The sequence below is a fragment of the Centruroides sculpturatus genome, unplaced genomic scaffold (genome assembly GCF_000671375.1).
Source record: "Centruroides sculpturatus isolate CEXI.00-Female unplaced genomic scaffold, Cexi_2.0 scaffold221, whole genome shotgun sequence".
Lineage (NCBI taxonomy): Eukaryota > Metazoa > Arthropoda > Arachnida > Scorpiones > Buthidae > Centruroides > Centruroides sculpturatus.
In genome coordinates, this window is record NW_019384612.1 from 562824 (window position 1) to 587500 (window position 24677).

The window sequence follows — 24677 nt, forward strand, 5'->3', positions numbered from 1 at the left end:
ATTTTGCAAAAGGTAAAGCATGGATCTGAAGATAATGCAGAAAAATGCTCAGAGGATAAGGATAACTTGCCAAAAAGAAAACGCTCTCGGTTAATTAATAGTGTTTTTAGTGATGACGAAGAAAACATTGTTTAATTTATATTAATATGTATCACTTAAAAAAATTTTAATAAAGATATATATCTTAATTATGAAAATATACTAGCATGTTTTTTAATTTTTGGAACCTAACCCTCCTTTTCGTATTAGTTCTTTGTTTCGCATAACACGGATTCGCATAACACGGCAATTTTTTGGAACATAACTACCGTGTTATACGGGGGTTACCTGTACCTGTTTTATCATATTAAATATTTTGTTTGGTGTTAAACACTTTATATTTTGCAGTTTCTAGAAACATGCCATCGGAACCACCACCTTACGTGCCCCCTTCGGGTCCCTATTATTCTCCTCCTCCTCCGGCATATATGGCACCGCCTCAAGGCTACTACGGATTCGTACCCCCGACCAACGTTTTCCCCAACGTTCCACCAGGTAATTTATTTTGCATATTTTATGTCGTAATAATAAATTTTTCAAATCTACTTGTAGTTTCTATAGAATAAAATCTAAAATGTTAGATAAGTAAGGGTTGATGGTAATGGTTGTTAAAACTTAGATGAGTAACAGATTTTTCTGCAGTGCCAGAAGAATTACCAAAATATAGTAATTTTTCTCGAGTATATAGATTCATTGTAAATTTCTTTCTTTGCAAATGTTTTCATTTGCAAAGAAGACTCCATTTACAAAAATGGGCTCGTTCGAATTGGATTATTTATTTCACACCATCCTTTATTTAAATTATATGATCCCAAGGTAGTTTTAAGTGATATTTAAAACTTCCTTTTGGAGTTTTTCTTGTAAGAATGTGTTCTAGTGCAGTGGCAATTTTGTTTACTTGTTTTAAAATGAAAACAATGTATTTTCTTTTCTGTTGCTCTCTCCTTATTAATGTTCATATTTTGAAACAATGGAAGAGAAATTTTCCATACATATGCATTTTAATGCACTCGTCAAGGCCATATCTTGTTTGCAAAATGTGTTTGGAAAGAAAGGTACATATATTTATTACATTTGAGAAGAGAATAACAAATATTACATATTGATCAAAGAATTTGGAGCAAGATTTCAATATTTTATGTAAATTTTAAACTACTTTTTACTCAAAACTTTTGTATTCAAGTAATTTATTTTTTAAAATACACAGGTAAAGTATAAAAGTGTCAATAAATATTATATTGGGAATAACAACACAAAGAACTGAGGTATAAGAAGCATGGAAGAATAGAACTTCCTTCCCCTTTTCCTGAAGACCAAAAGAGAATAGAGGGTATAAATTTTGTTAAGTTGTTGGTATAAATACAAAAGTATAAATGGTTTAGTGTTTTTTCCCCTCTGTTTCATTCTCTCAAAATACAAACTGGGCTTTACAATTGTCAATTTACTAATAGTTCATCAAAATTAACTTAAAAATTGACACAGGATTTACTATGTTACTAATATATTTGTTAAACAAAATAAGTTCTCTAATATAGTAGAGCGTCGTTTATCCAAAAGAATTCCAGTGGGCAAATTTAAATTTTTGCTAGTGCTGTGGCGCTGCAATCTTTGGCTATATCTTGGGCTACTCCAATATTTTTTTTTGTTGGTGTGTGTTTTAGCTGGCAGCACTGGCACTTTTGTGTGGTGTTTTTCTGAGGAGTGTGTGTCGTGCCAAATCAAACGTTTTTAATACTAGATTAACTTCTAAAGTATAATTTTTTATTGTTTTTATATTTTTCAACATATTTATTTTGTTTGTAAAAAATAAAGAAATAATTTTTAACAATACAATAGCCACGATTATTATTTTAAAAAGTTTACATTAGGCTTAACATCGACGAAAATTCAATGCGAAGCGATACGCAATGGAGAAAAATTTCAACATGGAATAGGTTAATATATTTTTTCGTACATAATTGATTTTCCGAACAACCCCAGTCCCCAATTGATTCGGATAAATGACGCTCTACTGTAACGATAAAAAAAATGTATAGTTAATTCACAAAAACATTTCAAACAATGACAAATTGATGTCATGTTAAAATGTCAGAATTTTCTACTTTAAATTCTCAAACAGATTCATTAATCATAATTGGAAACTTCTAATTTATAATATTTCAAGGTAATATCCATTGGTAGTAATCACATCCAAACATCTAGTTGGAAGATGGAATGGAATTAAGCCGCCATCTCGTGCTATAGTTAATAATTGGAAACGAATTTTAATTACAATTGTAATTAACGATTTTTAATTAATTTCAGAAAATACAGTTTACATGACCGACATGCCTCCTCCTTATCCGGGACTCAACACCGCCGGAGCCACGGGATATTCCGGAAATCCGCCACCCGCCGGATTTGTCGCCGCAGGTTCGTATTGTTTCCGAACATCTCGATCCTTTCTCGTTTGGGTCCTTTGCACCCACGTACAATTTATTCGTATTTGTTTTTAACTCGTTTTCTGATTTCACAAACTTGACTAAAACACCATCCTCTTTAACTCTTAGTGACTAGTTGGTCACCGTTGTATCAAACACAAACAATAATCAAAAGTTTAGCTTTGGTTAGAGACGGTCGAGGCATCGTCCCGCCACCCCGTGGAAATCAGATTCAAATCCATGCCGGAGCTTCTAAATTTTAAAATGGTGTGGGCCAGACATATTGGTAAACATCCGGCCAAATTCCTTTGGAAGCCTGGCCAATGATGGATTTACAAATAAAACTCTCAGTTTTGACAGCAGAAAGAAAAACAATAGAGTACAGGGTTGAGTTCTGTAGATATATCTTATTTGTATTCAGTAAGTTAGCAGAAAAATGTAAATGATTATGCAAAAGTGCATTTTCTTTCATATTATATCATTATTACTGTTTGATTACCCTATAGAAAAATTCATTCGTGTTGTTTATCAAGAAAAATGAATTTATTGCTCAAAATTAAAGAAAGTGCTTAAGGGTTACGTAATCTAGTAATTAGTTTTGTGTGTTGAAACTGAAAATTAGGTAATATCTAAGGAGAATTCAGAATTATTGAAAGGAATGGCATTCTCCTACATAAATGATTTATGAGAATAAAAATTTGAAGCACAGGATGGAATGAATGTTTGACAAGTAAACTTGATTTTCCTTTTCTTAGTGAAAGGAACCACAATAAATCACAAGACAACCTTAATAATTTGGTGTTTTTTATCCAATGGTTTTGTAAATTAATAGAAAAATTACTAAAGAGTTGCAATTCTACAGTAAAGATAGTGCATTCAATAAAGATGATAGCACCCAACATTGTATGAATAATATGAAAAACACCATTCTAGAACTTTAGAATTTTTTTCTCGTGCAAAATTGAACCTATAATTAAATTTCTGCAGTGGAAAAAAATCACACATTTAAAGTCGTGTTTGTAAACATTCTCTCACTACATTACTTGCCACTTAACCTAATTCTTTTTGTCTATATTTTTTGTGAATTAAATAAAGCAGTATTATTGTTCCTTAAAATAGTAGCAGGTTACAACAATAGTTATTTAAATTAATAATTTTCATTTACACAAGAAAAGCAATTAATATTGCCTTAATTTGCATTTAAAAGTGACACAATAGTAGGCCTTAGAAATAGTGGGACGTCGGGTAGATTTCTAAAGTTAAAATAATTTGAACTAAATATGGACATTTCTGATTAAAAGAAAATTTCATTTTCAATGAAATAACCCGGTGTTATGCAAATATAATTTTGCTTACGAATATACCGTATTTACTTGCTTATAAGACGATCTCGCATATAGGACGAGGTGTGACTTTAAAGATCAAAATAAAGAAAATTAGATTTATTAATACAATTCAAATCTTATTTCATTTAATCACAAATAAGACATTAAAATGTCAGTGCATTTACATGCATTTGAACTTTAAGGAAAAATCTTGTAAAATCAACAACATAATTTCTTTGTGTAAATCTGGACAATCGGATACCTTTTATCCAATTATTAACAGTCGAATCCACTCTCTGTCAATTACACTTATGAGTTTCTCCACATTCTGATTTTCGAATAATCATCTGTTTTCAAGTGGGAATGGACTAAAACTTATATCGGGCTTCCGTATGATTTTGGAATTCAATTCAAAAGCTTTGCTTTTCCTATTGTGCTATTCATCTTTACTCCTGACAATACACAAGAAGGATTCAAACGACCCAGATAAAATACATTTGTTTTTAAACACCAGAGAATGAGCATCCGGTAAAAAATATGAATACATGATTCACAAAAATTATTGCAAAAATGCAAAGAATCCTTTGCACGCATGTATAGGACGACCTAGGTTTTTGAAGCAGTGAAAAATGAATAAAAACCTTGTCTTATATGCGAGTAAATACAGTATATTTTTACTATGTTATATACACGTTTATACAAGTTTTTTTATTATTCTTTGGGCTGCTTTTGAAAATATTTATTTAATAACCTTCAAAAATTTTTGTGGCAAACCAGCTGAAAATCACCATTCTAGAAGCTGTGTTGTTATCTGATTGATCTCACTTATTTCTTTCGTAAAGACGGTTGTACACTAACAGTTAAGATTCTAAATAAATTAAAAAATTATTTTCTTTTGAATAATTAGCCTGCTAGTGTTCATTAATAATAACACTCAAGTTAAATTTTTTATTTTTAAATATATTTTTTAAATTTATATATTTAAGTGGATATCTATGAAACCAAANAAAAATTCAACGCGAAGTAAACCGCAATGAAGAAAAATTTTAACATGGGATAAATTAATATATTTTTTCATACATAATCGGTTATCCGAAATATTGATTTTCCAAACAACCCCAGTCCCCAATTGATTCGGATAATTGATGCTCTACTGTATTTTGATATTTATTATGTATTGGCTCTCTATAATACATAATATACCTTTCACTATGGTGTTACAAATATTTCATTTTGAGATTTTAGCATTCCATCAGATTCCATTCAGAATTAAGTTGCCTTTTTTTATTTTTTCCTGTATCCTGTTGCTCAGTTATCTCTCCCATATTGGCTTAATTCCAGTCCTAAATATTTGTAATAGTCACTTATTGTAAGTTTAAATTTTCTATTTTTATACTCCTATATTTAAGGGGCAGTCAAATGAAAACAAGACAGATGGGAAAAAAGTAAGTAAACTGTTTATTATTTCAAAAGTAATCACCATAACTGTTAATATATTTATCCCACTGTGAGAAAAGATGGTCAATGCCTTCATGGAATAATGTTTGCGGTTGCCTACAGAACCATGATTGTACCCAGGCGTGCTTCTCTTTGTCCTAAGCAAATCGACGGCCACGAATATCTTTCTTCAGGGCTCTAAAAATATGAAAATTGATGGGGAGAGATCAGGACTGTATGGAGAATGTGTAAGGGCTTCCCAGCAAAACTACTGCAGTATAGTCAAAACAACCTTGGCAACATGTGGACGGGCATTATCCTGCAATGGAATGATGTCGTCCGTCAACATTCCTGGGCATTTGGACTTGATGACATGCTTCAAGTTTCGCTGGGAAGCCTTTACATGCCCTCCAAACAGTCCAGATTTCTCCCCATGCGATTTCCATATTTTTGGAGCCCCGAAGAAAGACATTCGGGGCCGTTGATTTGCTTAGATCGAATAGATGCACACCTGGGTACAATCATGGTTCCGTAGGCAACTGCAAACATTATTCCATGAAGGCATTGATAATCTTTTTTCACAGTGGAATAAATGTATTAACAGTTATGGCGATTACTTTGAAATAATAAACAGTTTACTTACTTTTTTCCCCATTTGTCTCGTTTTAATTTGACTGCCCCTTACAGTTCCCTCATACAAATAGTTTGTTTTCCATCTTCATAATGTACACACACATTAAAGTGTGCTCAAAAGAGTTTATACAGAAGTTAATTGGCCACATACACAAAATCTCTGAAGTCTTTGTGGATAATTTATGATTCTGTTGTCTTCACTATCCTGCTTATTAGTTTCTTTTCAAAATAACTGAAGAATGTTTTCTGGCTTACCTTAAAGCGTAGTTTGTATCTGTTGGAGTGGCAATACAGTATTTGAGAATATTAGACTGCAAACTAGTTGATATGACAGACCAGGAACATTATCATGTTTTTTAGAGACAGTACCATACTTTGTTTTTATACAAATTTATGTATTTGAGTACCTGAATAACAATATTTTTCAAATCCTTTTTCCCCCTACAAACTTTCTATTGATTTTCATTTTGAGTAGTATTGTGCTGGGTGATGTTCAATAGCTATTGTTTATCCTTGTGTGGAAGAATATGTTTGCTCCTTCATATTTACTAGGGTTTCTCAAACGGGATCCTGGTTGTTTTTTTAACCCGGGAAATTTTTCTTATCCCGGGAAATCCCGCAAATTTCTTAAAAATTCACTTTTTTTCTTATTTTGTGTTAAGGTTGAGGAATTTTGCAAATAGAAAGCATAATTAACTCATTCACTGTCAGAATACATTTGTATTTATTAATTTTAAACCTACCTATTAGTTTTTTTTTAATTTTTGCTCGTTATAGCATGTCACAAATGGTCAATAATCAATATATAGCTTATTTGTGGCAGGACTATAAAAATTCTTTACTTGTCGGAACCTGTAATATCTGGAATAATTGTGCTTACGCTGTCTTGAGTTTTAACCATGCCCAGTAGCTTCAATAAATGCCTGACGCCAGATTGTGCAAATTGGGCAAGGATACAAACGAGTACAAAGTCTGCAAGTATGAAGTTTTTCTTCATAAACCTGATTATTAAAGCCAAATGAATTGCCGAATTATTGAGCTCTAAGCTTGATGTTGCTATTAAAGCAGCCAAGGTAGACAAATCAAGAATATTAGAGAGCGAAAGAAGTACTACAATCTCGAAAACGAACTCGAAATCTTCCAGGCTACGGGTGAAAAAACATACAATATCTGTCTTCTCTTAAATGCATTAAACACTATTCCAATCACATCAATTGAATCGGAAAGGGCATTCTCGGTGGCAAGACTTTTCATTACTAAAATAAGAATTAGAGTGAGTTATCGGAGTATTGACCATCTTTGCTTTTTAAAATCTTATAAAAGTTTGCAATATTTTGTATTATATTTTATTTAAAAAACGAAAATTACCTTCTAAATTAGAAGTTCATTTTTTTTAATTTTTAACTCAACTCAAAACATTTTTTTTGTTGTTGTTGTATGCAGTTTCCAGCAAACTTTAATTAATTTTTTTCTATTTGTGAAAATTTCTACGTTATTCAAAGGTAATTTTTATTATAGGCCTATAGACCTTACACAGCATTATTAATATGATTTTGGAGGTTACAGAACTTTAAAATTACTTTAAAAAAATGGAAAATAATTATATCATTTGATTTCAAGATATTTTGTATACCTTAAAAATAATTAAATCTATCCCGGGATTTCCCGGGATACCAGGAAACAGTTCACTTTTATCCCGGGATCCCGGGACAAGCAAAAGACCGGGAAATGAGAAACCCTAATATTTACCATAATATAAATTGTTTGTGTCTTATATAAAGTTTAATTTGTAGTCGACCGTGACATCCTTAGATACAATGGACAATTAAAATTATTGGACAGTCGCTTTCCCTATCTATTCACTTTATGAGGGCCAACATTATGAGTAAATAAAATAAGAGACTAATACAATTACAAAAATACAATTGTAAGCACATAATTCTGACAAAGTTAAAGGGAAAAAGCAATAGATTGCTTTTGGGTTATTGTCATCATAAAATCATTTAAATAAGGTAGAACCCCAAAGTAACATGGTCCGATGCTACCTTGAATAAACGAAAACTGGGAACAAATGGACAGCCATGACAGTTTTGGATTAAAAATTGCCAATATAAAAAAATTTATATGGTAGTGCTTTCGAACCTCCTCCTGTACCTTAGTTAATTTAATCGTATATATGAACATAAATTTCTAAATGATTTATTATACAGCAATATATGTACACATTTTTATTCTTAAAACTATTTTATTATATTTGCTGCATTTTAATATAATCCGTTTGTCTTGCATTGAAGTTAAATAAAAGGTAACAGAAACAAATCATTTTGTAATGCATGTTATTGTTTTAAACTTTCTTTTATGGGTTACGGTATAGGAAAAGTAGTATATTTGCTTACAGATTTGTCTCTGTTAATTGGGGTTATCAATATATAAAAATCCAATTAGATGTGATTTTGTATATACAGGTAACCCCCATATAACACGGCACTTCTATAGCACGGATTCGCTCTAACATGGTTCGAGAATTGGTACCATCCCCCGTATAACACGGTACTTGTATAGCACGGATTCACTCTGACACGGTTCGAGAATTGGGTAAAACCCTCGTACAACAGGAAATGTAATAAATTTTTACGTACTTAACTAATAATAGTTCACGAAAATTATTATTTTCGTGAACTATTAGTACTTAAGTATGTAAATTTTCTCTTCTCGCCTTCTGTCGATACACGTGGTCCTTCTCGAAACTTGTTTCAATGTTGCCAGATCGCGACGCTTCTGCTTCTGATGTTGCCGAATGTTTTTCCCTTATTCCATACTTGCTTTATTCTTCATAAGTGCTTAGCACCATATAAGGAAATTTATAAAGACCTTTTAACTAGAAGCAAGCAATCTAAAATTACATACATTTTGCAAAAGGTAAAGCATGGATCTGAAGATAATGCAGAAAAATGCTCAGAGGATAAGGATAACTTGCCAAAAAGAAAACGCTCTCGGTTAATTAATAGTGTTTTTAGTGATGACGAAGAAAACATTGTTTAATTTATATTAATATGTATCACTTAAAAAAATTTTAATAAAGATATATATCTTAATTATGAAAATATACTAGCATGTTTTTTAATTTTTGGAACCTAACCCTCCTTTTCGTATTAGTTCTTTGTTTCGCATAACACGGATTCGCATAACACGGCAATTTTTTGGAACATAACTACCGTGTTATACGGGGGTTACCTGTACCTGTTTTATCATATTAAATATTTTGTTTGGTGTTAAACACTTTATATTTTGCAGTTTCTAGAAACATGCCATCGGAACCACCACCTTACGTGCCCCCTTCGGGTCCCTATTATTCTCCTCCTCCTCCGGCATATATGGCACCGCCTCAAGGCTACTACGGATTCGTACCCCCGACCAACATTTTCCCCAACGTTCCACCAGGTAATTTATTTTGCATATTTTATGTCGTAATAATAAATTTTTCAAATCTACTTGTAGTTTCTATAGAATAAAATCTAAAATGTTAGATAAGTAAGGGTTGATGGTAATGGTTGTTAAAACTTAGATGAGTAACAGATTTTTCTGCAGTGCCAGAAGAATTACCAAAATATAGTAATTTTTCTCGAGTATATAGATTCATTGTAAATTTCTTTCTTTGCAAATGTTTTCATTTGCAAAGAAGACTCCATTTACAAAAATGGGCTCGTTCGAATTGGATTATTTATTTCACACCATCCTTTATTTAAATTATATGATCCCAAGGTAGTTTTAAGTGATATTTAAAACTTCCTTTTGGAGTTTTTCTTGTAAGAATGTGTTCTAGTGCAGTGGCAATTTTGTTTACTTGTTTTAAAATGAAAACAATGTATTTTCTTTTCTGCTGCTCTCTCCTTATTAATGTTCATATTTTGAAACAATGGAAGAGAAATTTTCCATACATATGCATTTTAATGCACTCGTCAAGGCCATATCTTGTTTGCAAAATGTGTTTGGAAAGAAAGGTACATATATTTATTACATTTGAGAAGAGAATAACAAATATTACATATTGATCAAAGAATTTGGAGCAAGATTTCAATATTTTATGTAAATTTTAAACTACTTTTTACTCAAAACTTTTGTATTCAAGTAATTTATTTTTTAAAATACACAGGTAAAGTATAAAAGTGTCAATAAATATTATATTGGGAATAACAACACAAAGAACTGAGGTATAAGAAGCATGGAAGAATAGAACTTCCTTCCCCTTTTCCTGAAGACCAAAAGAGAATAGAGGGTATAAATTTTGTTAAGTTGTTGGTATAAATACAAAAGTATAAATGGTTTAGTGTTTTTTCCCCTCTGTTTCATTCTCTCAAAATACAAACTGGGCTTTACAATTGTCAATTTACTAATAGTTCATCAAAATTAACTTAAAAATTGACACAGGATTTACTATGTTACTAATATATTTGTTAAACAAAATAAGTTCTCTAATATAGTAGAGCGTCGTTTATCCAAAAGAATTCCAGTGGGCAAATTTAAATTTTTGCTAGTGCTGTGGCGCTGCAATCTTTGGCTATATCTTGGGCTACTCCAATATTTTTTTTTGTTGGTGTGTGTTTTAGCTGGCAGCACTGGCACTTTTGTGTGGTGTTTTTCTGAGGAGTGTGTGTCGTGCCAAATCAAACGTTTTTAATACTAGATTAACTTCTAAAGTATAATTTTTTATTGTTTTTATATTTTTCAACATATTTATTTTGTTTGTAAAAAATAAAGAAATAATTTTTAACAATACAATAGCCACGATTATTATTTTAAAAAGTTTACATTAGGCTTAACATCGACGAAAATTCAATGCGAAGCGATACGCAATGGAGAAAAATTTCAACATGGAATAGGTTAATATATTTTTTCGTACATAATTGATTTTCCGAACAACCCCAGTCCCCAATTGATTCGGATAAATGACGCTCTACTGTAACGATAAAAAAAATGTATAGTTAATTCACAAAAACATTTCAAACAATGACAAATTGATGTCATGTTAAAATGTCAGAATTTTCTACTTTAAATTCTCAAACAGATTCATTAATCATAATTGGAAACTTCTAATTTATAATATTTCAAGGTAATATCCATTGGTAGTAATCACATCCAAACATCTAGTTGGAAGATGGAATGGAATTAAGCCGCCATCTCGTGCTATAGTTAATAATTGGAAACGAATTTTAATTACAATTGTAATTAACGATTTTTAATTAATTTCAGAAAATACAGTTTACATGACCGACATGCCTCCTCCTTATCCGGGACTCAACACCGCCGGAGCCACGGGATATTCCGGAAATCCGCCACCCGCCGGATTTGTCGCCGCAGGTTCGTATTGTTTCCGAACATCTCGATCCTTTCTCGTTTGGGTCCTTTGCACCCACGTACAATTTATTCGTATTTGTTTTTAACTCGTTTTCTGATTTCACAAACTTGACTAAAACACCATCCTCTTTAACTCTTAGTGACTAGTTGGTCACCGTTGTATCAAACACAAACAATAATCAAAAGTTTAGCTTTGGTTAGAGACGGTCGAGGCATCGTCCCGCCACCCCGTGGAAATCAGATTCAAATCCATGCCGGAGCTTCTAAATTTTAAAATGGTGTGGGCCAGACATATTGGTAAACATCCGGCCAAATTCCTTTGGAAGCCTGGCCAATGATGGATTTACAAATAAAACTCTCAGTTTTGACAGCAGAAAGAAAAACAATAGAGTACAGGGTTGAGTTCTGTAGATATATCTTATTTGTATTCAGTAAGTTAGCAGAAAAATGTAAATGATTATGCAAAAGTGCATTTTCTTTCATATTATATCATTATTACTGTTTGATTACCCTATAGAAAAATTCATTCGTGTTGTTTATCAAGAAAAATGAATTTATTGCTCAAAATTAAAGAAAGTGCTTAAGGGTTACGTAATCTAGTAATTAGTTTTGTGTGTTGAAACTGAAAATTAGGTAATATCTAAGGAGAATTCAGAATTATTGAAAGGAATGGCATTCTCCTACATAAATGATTTATGAGAATAAAAATTTGAAGCACAGGATGGAATGAATGTTTGACAAGTAAACTTGATTTTCCTTTTCTTAGTGAAAGGAACCACAATAAATCACAAGACAACCTTAATAATTTGGTGTTTTTTATCCAATGGTTTTGTAAATTAATAGAAAAATTACTAAAGAGTTGCAATTCTACAGTAAAGATAGTGCATTCAATAAAGATGATAGCACCCAACATTGTATGAATAATATGAAAAACACCATTCTAGAACTTTAGAATTTTTTTCTCGTGCAAAATTGAACCTATAATTAAATTTCTGCAGTGGAAAAAAATCACACATTTAAAGTCGTGTTTGTAAACATTCTCTCACTACATTACTTGCCACTTAACCTAATTCTTTTTGTCTATATTTTTTGTGAATTAAATAAAGCAGTATTATTGTTCCTTAAAATAGTAGCAGGTTACAACAATAGTTATTTAAATTAATAATTTTCATTTACACAAGAAAAGCAATTAATATTGCCTTAATTTGCATTTAAAAGTGACACAATAGTAGGCCTTAGAAATAGTGGGACGTCGGGTAGATTTCTAAAGTTAAAATAATTTGAACTAAATATGGACATTTCTGATTAAAAGAAAATTTCATTTTCAATGAAATAACCCGGTGTTATGCAAATATAATTTTGCTTACGAATATACCGTATTTACTTGCTTATAAGACGATCTCGCATATAGGACGAGGTGTGACTTTAAAGATCAAAATAAAGAAAATTAGATTTATTAATACAATTCAAATCTTATTTCATTTAATCACAAATAAGACATTAAAATGTCAGTGCATTTACATGCATTTGAACTTTAAGGAAAAATCTTGTAAAATCAACAACATAATTTCTTTGTGTAAATCTGGACAATCGGATACCTTTTATCCAATTATTAACAGTCGAATCCACTCTCTGTCAATTACACTTATGAGTTTCTCCACATTCTGATTTTCGAATAATCATCTGTTTTCAAGTGGGAATGGACTAAAACTTATATCGGGCTTCCGTATGATTTTGGAATTCAATTCAAAAGCTTTGCTTTTCCTATTGTGCTATTCATCTTTACTCCTGACAATACACAAGAAGGATTCAAACGACCCAGATAAAATACATTTGTTTTTAAACACCAGAGAATGAGCATCCGGTAAAAAATATGAATACATGATTCACAAAAATTATTGCAAAAATGCAAAGAATCCTTTGCACGCATGTATAGGACGACCTAGGTTTTTGAAGCAGTGAAAAATGAATAAAAACCTTGTCTTATATGCGAGTAAATACAGTATATTTTTACTATGTTATATACACGTTTATACAAGTTTTTTTATTATTCTTTGGGCTGCTTTTGAAAATATTTATTTAATAACCTTCAAAAATTTTTGTGGCAAACCAGCTGAAAATCACCATTCTAGAAGCTGTGTTGTTATCTGATTGATCTCACTTATTTCTTTCGTAAAGACGGTTGTACACTAACAGTTAAGATTCTAAATAAATTAAAAAATTATTTTCTTTTGAATAATTAGCCTGCTAGTGTTCATTAATAATAACACTCAAGTTGAATTTTTTATTTTTAAATATATTTTTTAAATTTATATATTTAAGTGGATATCTATGAAACCAAATAATCTAACTACCAATATTTGTCATCGTTGCTATGGCAACCAAAAATTATTGTCTGCTTGTATAGTAAGGCGTTGTTACTTTGAAAATGGCAAATGGGTAACGAGATTTTAAAAGGGCAAAGTAAGTGTTGTAAGAGAAGCTGGCAAGTCAATAAGATGGATTGCTAAAAAAAAAAAACAGGAAGATCAATTTGCACAAAGCAGAATTATTTGAAGTTAGGCAAAGAATATATATATATATATACACTCGCGCACATACACCATTCTTAAATACATTTTAATCAATCTCATAGAATTTAAAAAGAATATAGAGTTTATAAGAGTCCCAGAAGGCTACAAGAACTTACTTCTCGTAAGAAACAAGTAATTTTAAGTGAAATTATGAATGGAATGAGCTCTTTCAGAAATTTTGCTGCAAAACCCGAATATAGAGTAAGCTCGGGGACAGCGTGTAACATAGTTTGGCCTGCAAGGCATCTCAAACATGCCAAAAGGAAGTCTGAACCAAAGTTTACAGACTGGCCATGGCCATAAATCGCTCGACCCGGAAGGGAAGGCGGAGGAGTGTAAACGTGGTCCGACGAGAAAAAGTTTAATTTAGACGTGCCCGACGGTTGCCAATACTATTAGCACGATTTAAGAAAGGCAAGGAAAATCTATTCCAAATGACAAATGAGTGGAGTTAGACTTGGGCTGTCTTTGGAGAGTGAGGGAAAACAAATATTACCCTTCTTGAAGGAAGGCAAAATTACATCCAGCAGCTAGAAATGCATCTACTTTGCTTTGGAGAAAGACTAAGGGGTGGATCCGGCAAGATAATGCTCCCACCTATACCATCGACATTACTCTAAAGGTTTCTGGCCAACGAGGTTTGAGTCGCGTTGCCGGATTCGAACCACACGGAGAATGTCCGGAGACTTACGGAAAGCAATACGACACTACCACAGACCTACAGACTGCAGTCGTCGAGAAATGGGAGGAAATTCTTCAAAAGTCAACCGAGTCGACAACCGACAGTTTTCTAAGTCGTCATAAACAAAGGAGGGCTTTCATTAATAACCTCGGAAATATCATTTTCTGTGTATTATTCATAAGTGTTCTTATCATTATTGAATGCTAAAAAATAATTTTCTTACAATTATAAATAAATTAGCAGGCTAATTATTCATAACTGTTATTTGTCATAAAGATGCATTTGTAAATTTAAGTGACAACAATCAGACAGCAATAGCTATGAATAACTTGAAAGTTCTAAGAAAGTGTTGGGTATCCTTATCTTTATTGAATGCACTGTATCTTTCAAACCAGTGAAACATTTTATTAAAAGTGTCATTTTTTGTATTTGTGAATGGGAGTTTGCACCAGAAACATGCACATTGTCGGCCTAGTTTGTAAACCTCGTATTTCCGGCATGCTCGATTTTAGAGTGTTACCACATTTTGTGACAGTGAATTTTTAACTCTCTCAGAAACCAGTTTTTGATGCCTCACATAAAATAGGTATTTTGGCAGTATTACGTTAGTGTAAATTCATATGGAAACAAAAAATTTTTATTTTATCAGTGTCTGGCCAGAAATTTTATGTAACATCTCCTTAATTCACAGTCTTTTTAAAAACATTGATGTAATTGTGTTGTTTTTATTCTGACAAAAAAAAATCCAATCAACAAATGTATTTTAGAGGAATTAGCTAAATTTTAATGTAAAGGACTTCTTACTGAGTTGGTATATTTGTACTAAATTGTAATTGCTTATGGATTTTTTTTAGATGATAAAGCAAAAGAAGCTGCTCAACAACAGGCCTATTATAACCCCTACAATCCCAATTATGCATATGTTCCTCAGCCATACCAGACTTCTCCTCCCATGCCTAATGTAAGTACAGTACAATTATGTCTTGTGGCATTTTTAATTCTTCACAAAGATTTTATATTTAATTATAATGGAATTCTGTACATTATCATGCCATCATTCCAAATAATTTATCTAGCATTTTCTTTATTATGGTTTACTCCTCCCCAAAAACTTCTTAACTAATGAGCTGGTGTGGTGTTTGTTAAATACCTAGCAACACAATATAATAATCATCATATAACTTAGTATAGACTTTGATAAAGAAGAAATTAAAAAACACAAATCATTTTTATGTCAAAAAATTATGATCTAGTACTAATTCAGTTAATGTTTTCATCTGCTGTCCAGCTTAATATTTACAATCATTTCTGACACGCGACAGAGCTAGAATGTAGGAATTGTCCGAGAAAAACAGGATATACGTTACCTTGTTCTAACATTTTAAATTTTTTCAGGCACCACCCCCTTCGTATTGGGATGCAACAAAGAAACAACAATGAAGAATTTTTTCTTGTTAATAATCAAATGTTTATTAATAAAAAAAGACATTCCTATTTTTATTGCAATTCTCAAAATTCTATATAATAATGTGTAAATAATTCTAGAATGAATAAAAGATTTAATCATCATGATTTTTATTTATTAATTACAAAAATCTGTCTTAACAAAATTTTTAATACAATCTTATACACACCTGTTGTTTTTTTACCATACAGTATTAAAAAAATGAAAGTAAAATGTACTGATGGCAAGATAGCTATAATTAACCACCACCAATCATTTGTAATGGTACATTAAAAAATGATTAACTATCACAGTCACAAATTAGCCAATTATAAAAATTACAATTTTTCCCAGCACAAGTAAAAGAAAAAAAATTGTAAATTTTTCGGATGATAAAAAAACATGGAACGATATAGTTGTGTAATTAAAGCCAATGAATAAAAATTTCTACAAAAAAAATATAGCAGCACGTGAACGATTAAACCGATTACAAAATAGTATCAATATAATTGTTTGTCGAACGTTCTCTTCCCCTTCCTTTGAGCATAATGACATATTTGTTAAAATAAATTTGTTGGCAGCGAAACGTCCGACTTTCGGCGATTATTAAAAAAAGGCATGAATTTGGTCGTCTCCGGCGGTGCGGGTCCGTCACGCACCCCCGTCCTCGTCTTCGTCTATGTGATTCAGTTCTTCGATGCGGGCGGTCGGGGCCCTCTTAGTCTGAAAAGAGTCGAAAGAGAACGGTGAACCAACGGCCCGGATCTAATTTTAAACACGCATTGTTAATTTGCGGGAAGAAAGTCAATAGTCATTTCTGCAGAATTTAATTTAGAAGCTGTAATTTGGAAATCTTAAATTAGTATTTTACGTATCAGATATTCACGCAGGGAGAGGCCGCGTACGTCGAGACGGACCCTCGGACAATGAAAATTACTAGATTACGTTCAGCAAGACGAAGCATATCAACCAGTAGTGTTAAAAAATTGTTGCTGCAACTAGAAATTGTGCTAAAATAAAAAGTTAGTGTTACAGCTTTAATAAATTAATATCTGTTAGATTGGGAAAAGAGAGAGGAAGGCATAATGCACAGAGGATAGGCACAATTCCATTTATTACATGCACATCAGGTAACATTTAAATTTAATGAAATTGCATTATGCCTTTAATGTTATTAGAGTCGGGCAAAAGCATTTTATTTGTCTTATTTTTCTATGTTGACGGTAAACAGTAATAAGAGACAACTTTGAAGAATGTTTTGCGGATTTCATATATGTTAATTACTTATATAATTTTGAGATTTGCTTTTCCAGCTATTTCGTTTACAACAGTGGTTCCTTTAGGTCAACGAATGCCCCACCCTACTATCGCTCCGGGGGACTGGCACCAAATATTTTTTGTTGGTGGTATGTCGGATCCCTTCCGTCACCACCTACAGGAAAAAAAGGCTTAGTGCCAACAAGACTACAGTAAAAAAAATCCTAAAATTTGTTTTCCTTGAAAACCAAATCTAAAATCCAAATTAAAAATTTAATTGCATATGGTCAAAACAGTAATATTTTCTGATGCTATTTGCATTGAATTCATCCTTCCATGAATAATTTAAGTGATTTTTGACCAAATGTAGGTTTTCAACCACTACATTTGGGTTTGTAGTTGATTTTCCTTGTATGGAGACAGAACAATATTTAATAGAACAACTTTAGTGAAGTTATCAAAATGAAATGTGATCGCTGAGAAGCCCACCTCCAGCATTCCCATTGCCACATTTACACGAGGAGCCACCGAACATTTTTTGTTCGAACAAAGCAGAGTTAGCCGGTCCCGGCCGACATTTTAACGAGCGAGTTGTTTTATCACCTCATTCGTTGTCTAAATAAACAAGACATTGATGTCGTGTTTATTTCAAAGGAGGCTATTCTTCTGGGTGTAAACCTTAATTAAGTTGTATTCTGCAAGAACACTACCTTAACCTATGTTCTATTTATTACTGTTAACATACATATCTCAATAACTTAAACACGCTAATAATTCTCGTCACATTACTATCTATTCAGATAATTCCGCAACCCACTTTGGGAACCACTGGCAACGATAAGCATGAATTTCCCGTAGAGGTCACTATTACAATTTCCCTCCCCTTTTTGAGAATTTACTAGTTGGCAAAATGGACAATTTCCAATTACCTTTGTGACAAATAGTAATAACAAATGCTCATTTTGAAATTTGAAGGCTTTATTTTTACAGCAAAAAGTCTGTTAAGATTGGCTTCATCTCAACATACACTTGCCTAATTAAGGCAACTGAAAATTTTGTTGTTGTAGAATTGTTTTTGGCTTTCTTGAAGCTATTGACTATTTACAAATAGAATGCTATTTCTAAAGATATTGTAGATTTTTTTAAGTGTTTACATCGAATATTCAAATATTAAACTATGTAAAAATCTCCATGCTTTAAGGATTCTAGGAATGTCAACGAATCCTGTCTTAATTATTCTGTGGCAAAAGATAATACAACTTAGAAAATTCCATGTAATGCAAATTAATTGTCTTTTGCAGCTACTCTGCCATTACGCCCATTACCATCAGGCTGGAAGAAACAACCTCCAATCTATTTTATGACACTTCAATTTTTGTATCCACTACCTATTATGCTAAAGAAGTCGACGGATCCTAGCTCTCGGTCACCGAGTAATGGCATTTTTTAAAGAAACGATAAACTTTTATTATGTAGGTTTACGTTTTTGTTCCGACACGCAATTCCATAAAACCAGAAACATTTCCGCGAGAATAAAATTTTTGATTGCCTTAATCCAGCCATGCATTTGTATGTTTAAAATATATGATGATTATTGTCAAATGTTTCACTTTTCTATCAATAAATTTTTTTCACAGAATTAATCAAGTGCATTTGTTTTTAATGGAATTCAAACAAATAATGTCAAAAGGAAAAGCAACAAAAATTGTTTTAGAATGCATTTTCTACCAAATTAGTCATTTCTAGTGAATGCATACTTAACATCAGTATAAAAATACATGATATGGATTGGATTTACTTTTTCCATAAGACTTGGAAATAAAAACCATCCATAGAAAAGTGGAACATTTGAAGATATAATCAAATATCGGTACTGGATCGCATGAAAAATGAGAGCCAAATAAAAATGATAAACTATATTCTACTCAAATACAGTTTTTATTTTATATTTTTGAAGGATAAAAGTTATTACAACAATGATAACTAGAAAATACAGAATTATTTTACGAGACCTCATCATTACTCAAAGTTTTTTGTCACATTGCTTTTAAAGTCTTTCTGCTTTCTATTTTAACTGATTTTCATATAATTATTAAAGTATAACCACAAATAAAATTTGCTAATGCCCTACTCAATTCTTTTGTTAAAATTTTAATTTATATTTCCTACACATCCATGGTAAAAGTTCAGCATAGTTAGCAAAATTTTGAACAACAGAATTATAAACCCTATAATAAATAATTATAATTCTGTTATTCTTCAAAATTATATTCTCTTTTGCTAGCAGACTACCGTAATTACACACTCAAAAGCTGGTAAACTGCTAAACGTGCTGAACTTTTTGTTACGGGTGTGTAGTTCCTATCGTAAGTAAAATTATCAGTTGTCAAAAAAGATATGGATTAGAATTTCTGGGAGGGATCTCTGACCTCATCTGTGGCGGACGATTTCGGAATCATAGTTGACGAAATGATAGCGGTACCGATGCCGGTGATGAAGGGAAGATCGTCCAGTAACTGTCTACCGGGTGCCTGTTGCTCGACTGCCGACGTACGGGCAAAATAATTAAAAAATTTAAATTATTAAAAATGGCATATAGATACACGGTACTTGCTTCTTCCCACACTTGACATTTTATTAACATTAAAAGCTGAAAGAAGAGTTGCTAGATAATGGATTCTAATGATTTAATTTAATTAACTTGGCTAATTATTAATTATATATAATAATAATAATGCAATTATGAAGTATTTTAATAATGAGATGTTATAAATAATTTCTGTAAAATTGAAAAATTAGCCATGTTAATTTTGTACCATCAGAATTTGTATACTAATTCAGAAAAAAAAAAAAAATTATATATACTAAGGAATGCCATTATACAGATTCGCTTTAGAAACGTATTTTCATTCTCAGTAATGTCGTCACAAGTTTATTTTACGTAGTCTTACGAGTCTACTCTAAACCCGAGTTTGTGCAGGAAATTTTCCCAATCGACCAAACATTTGTAAAACTGGTATCATTTGCTTCTTTTTACATATACTACAATATAAAACAATATTAATTAAGCAAAATTTCTATTCTTAATAAAATTTTCCTTAAAGGCAAATAATTTAAACAGATTTGGAGTGATTGAAAATGAATTTGAGCACTAAGAATAAAAATTGGCTCCTAAATTAAGTCTTATGTGATTTTTTCACTTTTGTTGTTTAGACCAATCTACAAATTTAATTAAAATTGTCAAGATTTTTACAATCAAAAACTGTATCCTATAAATAAAACTTTTGCCGACAAAACATTTCTGAGCTGTTTTCTTGCTAAACATTCAATTTGGATTTAAAGATGGGAAATTGGTTTATCTTTCTACCGTGTTAAAAAGTTTCACTATGAACAAAATGCAGCTTAAAATAAAAAATCACCATCACCATAAATGTAATATCAAAAAAATGATTGCATAGAAACAAATTTCAATAAGTTTGCTAAATGAGCCACAAGTTTCTCAATTAAAATTATCAAAAGTATTTTGCAACAACTAAGATTTTATTGTTTTAGCAAATAAAATTTTATCCCTTTTCCCTTCTTACTATATATATATATATATATCAGTAGAAATGCATGATTAGTCAAGGTCAACAATGAGAAGGGATATGAGGTCCCGTATGGAATTCGAAATTATGTGCTAGAGTGTTAACAAACATCCGACAGAACAGTTAAACTCCCACCTTTCAAATGAAAAATTATTATTATTTAATTAAATAACTCATTTCTCCGTGTTGTAGAGACAATTATAAATTCTTGATGTCAAAAAGGTAAACACAAAAGGCTGGATCGAGTTACGAGAAAAGGCTTCAATGTTTGGTAAATACTATCTGATTAGATTGAGGTTGAATATCAATGTCGACTTCTCCCACGGCCCAAAAGGTCTAGAATTGTCAATCAACTGTAATGCAAAATTGGGGAGATAACCCTTTTAAACGTTACGTACAAAAAGTTCTCATTTCACAATACGTCCTGTGCAGTCAACCGGATTAACTTATCTGTTCTATGCTTTCCAAGTGGTTGCTGTTGGAACACACCTCGGCCAACCCCAAGTCCCCACCCGATCCAAGATTCAACCAGACAAAGCGAGCTCCGGGGGCAATCAATTCGCAGACAATTTATCATCGACTTACGAGGAGAGCCTACGGCTTTGGGGTAACAGATTTTGATGATCTTTGTTGTACAGGTAGTACACCATGTGAGTGTACTACCTGTAAAATACTAAAGTGCAATACTCAAATATAATCGAGAAAATCGAACTTAAAGTTTTGTTAGCACTTTATATATAAATTATACGTATTTCTATTCGAGCGTCCTGTGGCAGAGTGGTAACGAGTCTGATTCATAAGCTTGAGTTCTCGGGTTCGATTCTCGCGTATAATTTTTTTTTTAATTCATAAATACTTATAATGTATTTATTTATTTACTCATTCATTTATTTCTTATTATTTATTTATTTTAATTTAATTTCTACTATTCCAAGTCTAATATTTTTATACTTTTGTTGACAATAACGGCGCATTCTTGACACCTATGTGTCAACTTTCCCATCTAATTGTTATCACTAACGGTGACCGATCTAATTCTCACTAGGAGCGTTTTTTCTATCGGAGTTCTTTTTCACTCACTCTTTAACAGTTCGTTTCTAAATTTCGACACGAATAGACGTATTTGTGTAGTAAAACTTATTTTGAAAAATTATTTTATAATCGAAAAATGTCGTCAAGAGAAGCAAGTTCTTCACGTTGTGACGAAAAAACTGTTGATGATACCTTTTAAAAAAGCAGCATTTATTTGTTGTTCTTGGTGTAGACAGAATTTTTGTTTTGAATGTTTTTATCATAAGTATCATTCACGATCATGTACATCTGACAATGATATGTAATTATATAATATTGCTTCAATAAATTATATTCGTTTTTCTTGGTTATATTTGAGTTTTGCACTTTACAAGTTAGTATTTTACATCACTGTATAAAGAGTTATCATCAACAGTTTTTTCGTCACAACGTGAAGAACTTGCTTCTCTTGACGACATTTTTTGATTATAAAATAATTTTTCAAAATAAGTTTTACTACACAAATACGTCTATTCGTGTCGAAATTTAGAAACGAACTGTTAAAAGAGTGAGTGAAAAAGAACTCCGATAAAAAAAACGCTCCTAGTGAGAATTAGATCGGTCACCGTTAGTGATAACAATTAGATGGGAAAGTTGACACATAGGTGTCAAGAATGCGCCGTTATTGTCAACAAAAGTATAAAAATATTAGACTTGGAATAGTAGAAATTAAATTAAAATAAATAAATAATAAGAAATAAATGAATGAGTAAATAAATAAATACATTATAAGTATTTATGAATTAAAAAAAAAATTTATACGCGAGAATCGAACTCGAGAACTCAGTCTTATGAATCAGACTCGTTACCACTCTGCCACAGGACGCTTGAATAGAAACACGTATAATTTATATATAAAGTGCTAAAAAAACTTTAAGTCCGATTTTCTCGATTATATTTGAGTATTGCACTTTAGTATTTTACAGGTAGTACACTCACATGGTGTACTACCTCTACAACAAAGATCATCAAAATCCGTTACCCCAAAGCCGTAGGCTCTCCTTGTTAAACGAGTGACATTTGAACCCTCTCTAGAATTGATTAAGACTATTATTATGAATTGAGTCTGTCCCTAGGAGACAAACAGGCTGAATTTTTGTAAGCATTTCTTAACTCAAACAGTTTTTTCCTTGTAAGCGGTATTCCTAACTGCATTCACATATGATCTTTTGACCTGCTTATTGTCCTGATGTAAATTTTGGCTATTTTTGATTACTTGGTGACCACATAATATTTACAATATTGTATTTTCATTTTTGATAACACAAAGTTATACTGGTAGTTAACATAATTATTTAAGTTTTTCTTCTGTAACTATATGTCCTTTAAAAAAAATACCAAAAATATTAATTGTATAAACTAGAAATATCATTTTGTTTTTATGGATGTAGTAGTAGTAGTATTCAGGAGATAAAATAAATTTGAAGATTTCATTTTTTAAAAAATCAGATAATGAATGGTTTTTATTAACATTAAAAACTGTTTCCAATACCATATTTATCCATCACACAAATTAATTGTATTATCCTCGAAAATGTCCATAACATGTTTCTGCTTAATAGCCATATTTTCTGTACGAAACAAAAACTGGAGAGGGAAGAAAGTACATATTCACCTTCTGCAAAACTAATTATTAATAGAGGATGAGAAAATGTAAAAATTCATTTATGCTCTACCTACAATTTTTTGTAACGACTCTGAATACCAAGACTGGTTGATCAAATCCTAGTTAATGGAGTTTCCTTTACAACTTGTGAAATTATCAGACCATAATGTAGTATTATTTATCATTGCATCATTATATATGCATTAATAATTTATGAGGATAAAAAAAATGCACTAACCAAATGGTAAAGTATTTTTTATACTGCACTCTTAGAACCTATAACCGGTTTGATATAAAAAAACAAAAGAAAAAGATCACCACAAACGTTTTCGTACGACAGAACAGTTAAACTCCCACCTTTCAAATGAAAAATTATTATTATTTAATTAAATAACTCATTTCTCCGTGTTGTAGAGACAATTATAAATTCTTGATGTCAAAAAGGTAAACACAAAAGGCTGGATCGAGTTACGAGAAAAGGCTTCAATGTTTGGTAAATACTATCTGATTAGATTGAGGTTGAATATCAATGTCGACTTCTCCCACGGCCCAAAAGGTCTAGAATTGTCAATCAACTGTAATGCAAAATTGGGGAGATAACCCTTTTAAACGTTACGTACAAAAAGTTCTCATTTCACAATACGTCCTGTGCAGTCAACCGGATTAACTTATCTGTTCTATGCTTTCCAAGTGGTTGCTGTTGGAACACACCTCGGCCAACCCCAAGTCCCCACCCGATCCAAGATTCAACCAGACAAAGCGAGCTCCGGGGGCAATCAATTCGCAGACAATTTATCATCGACTTACGAGGAGAGCCTACGGCTTTGGGGTAACAGATTTTGATGATCTTTGTTGTACAGGTAGTACACCATGTGAGTGTACTACCTGTAAAATACTAAAGTGCAATACTCAAATATAATCGAGAAAATCGAACTTAAAGTTTTTTTAGCACTTTATATATAAATTATACGTGTTTCTATTCAAGCGTCCTGTGGCAGAGTGGTAACGAGTCTGATTCATAAGACTGAGTTCTCGGGTTCGATTCTCGCGTATAATTTTTTTTTTAATTCATAAATACTTATAATGTATTTATTTATTTACTCATTCATTTATTTCTTATTATTTATTTATTTTAATTTAATTTCTACTATTCCAAGTGTAATATTTTTATACTTTTGTTGACAATAACAGCGCATTCTTGACACCTATGCGTCAACTTTCCCATCTAATTGTTATCACTAACGGTGA

At 31.6% G+C, this 24677-nt stretch overlaps 2 protein-coding genes across 3 annotated transcripts in view; one reads left to right on the plus strand and one right to left on the minus strand.

Moving 5' to 3' along the window:
• The window catches only part of LOC111625269 (WW domain-binding protein 2-like), a 63065-nt gene extending 47042 nt beyond the window's left edge, over positions 1 to 16023 (plus strand). Inside the window, exons 5-10 of the mRNA XM_023368370.1 lie at positions 388 to 534; positions 2344 to 2531; positions 9121 to 9295; positions 11105 to 11212; positions 15319 to 15425; positions 15860 to 16023. Of these exons, the coding sequence (XP_023224138.1) occupies positions 388 to 534; positions 2344 to 2531; positions 9121 to 9295; positions 11105 to 11212; positions 15319 to 15425; positions 15860 to 15904 (770 nt within the window). The 3' untranslated portion in view covers positions 15905 to 16023. The remainder of the gene's footprint in view (positions 1 to 387; positions 535 to 2343; positions 2532 to 9120; positions 9296 to 11104; positions 11213 to 15318; positions 15426 to 15859) is intronic.
• Positions 16024 to 16083: 60 nt separating this feature from the next.
• The window catches only part of LOC111625274 (lethal(2) giant larvae protein homolog 1-like), an 88521-nt gene continuing 79927 nt past the window's right edge, over positions 16084 to 24677 (minus strand). Inside the window, exons 21-22 of one of the 2 annotated variants that reach the window (XM_023368376.1) lie at positions 19595 to 19707; positions 16084 to 16631 (exon numbers count right to left, since the gene is read on the minus strand). In XM_023368376.1, coding sequence (XP_023224144.1) covers positions 16560 to 16631; positions 19595 to 19707 — 185 coding nt within the window. In that variant the 3' untranslated portion in view covers positions 16084 to 16559. The remainder of the gene's footprint in view (positions 16632 to 19594; positions 19708 to 24677) is intronic. The other variant, XM_023368377.1, reaches the window with a different exon arrangement.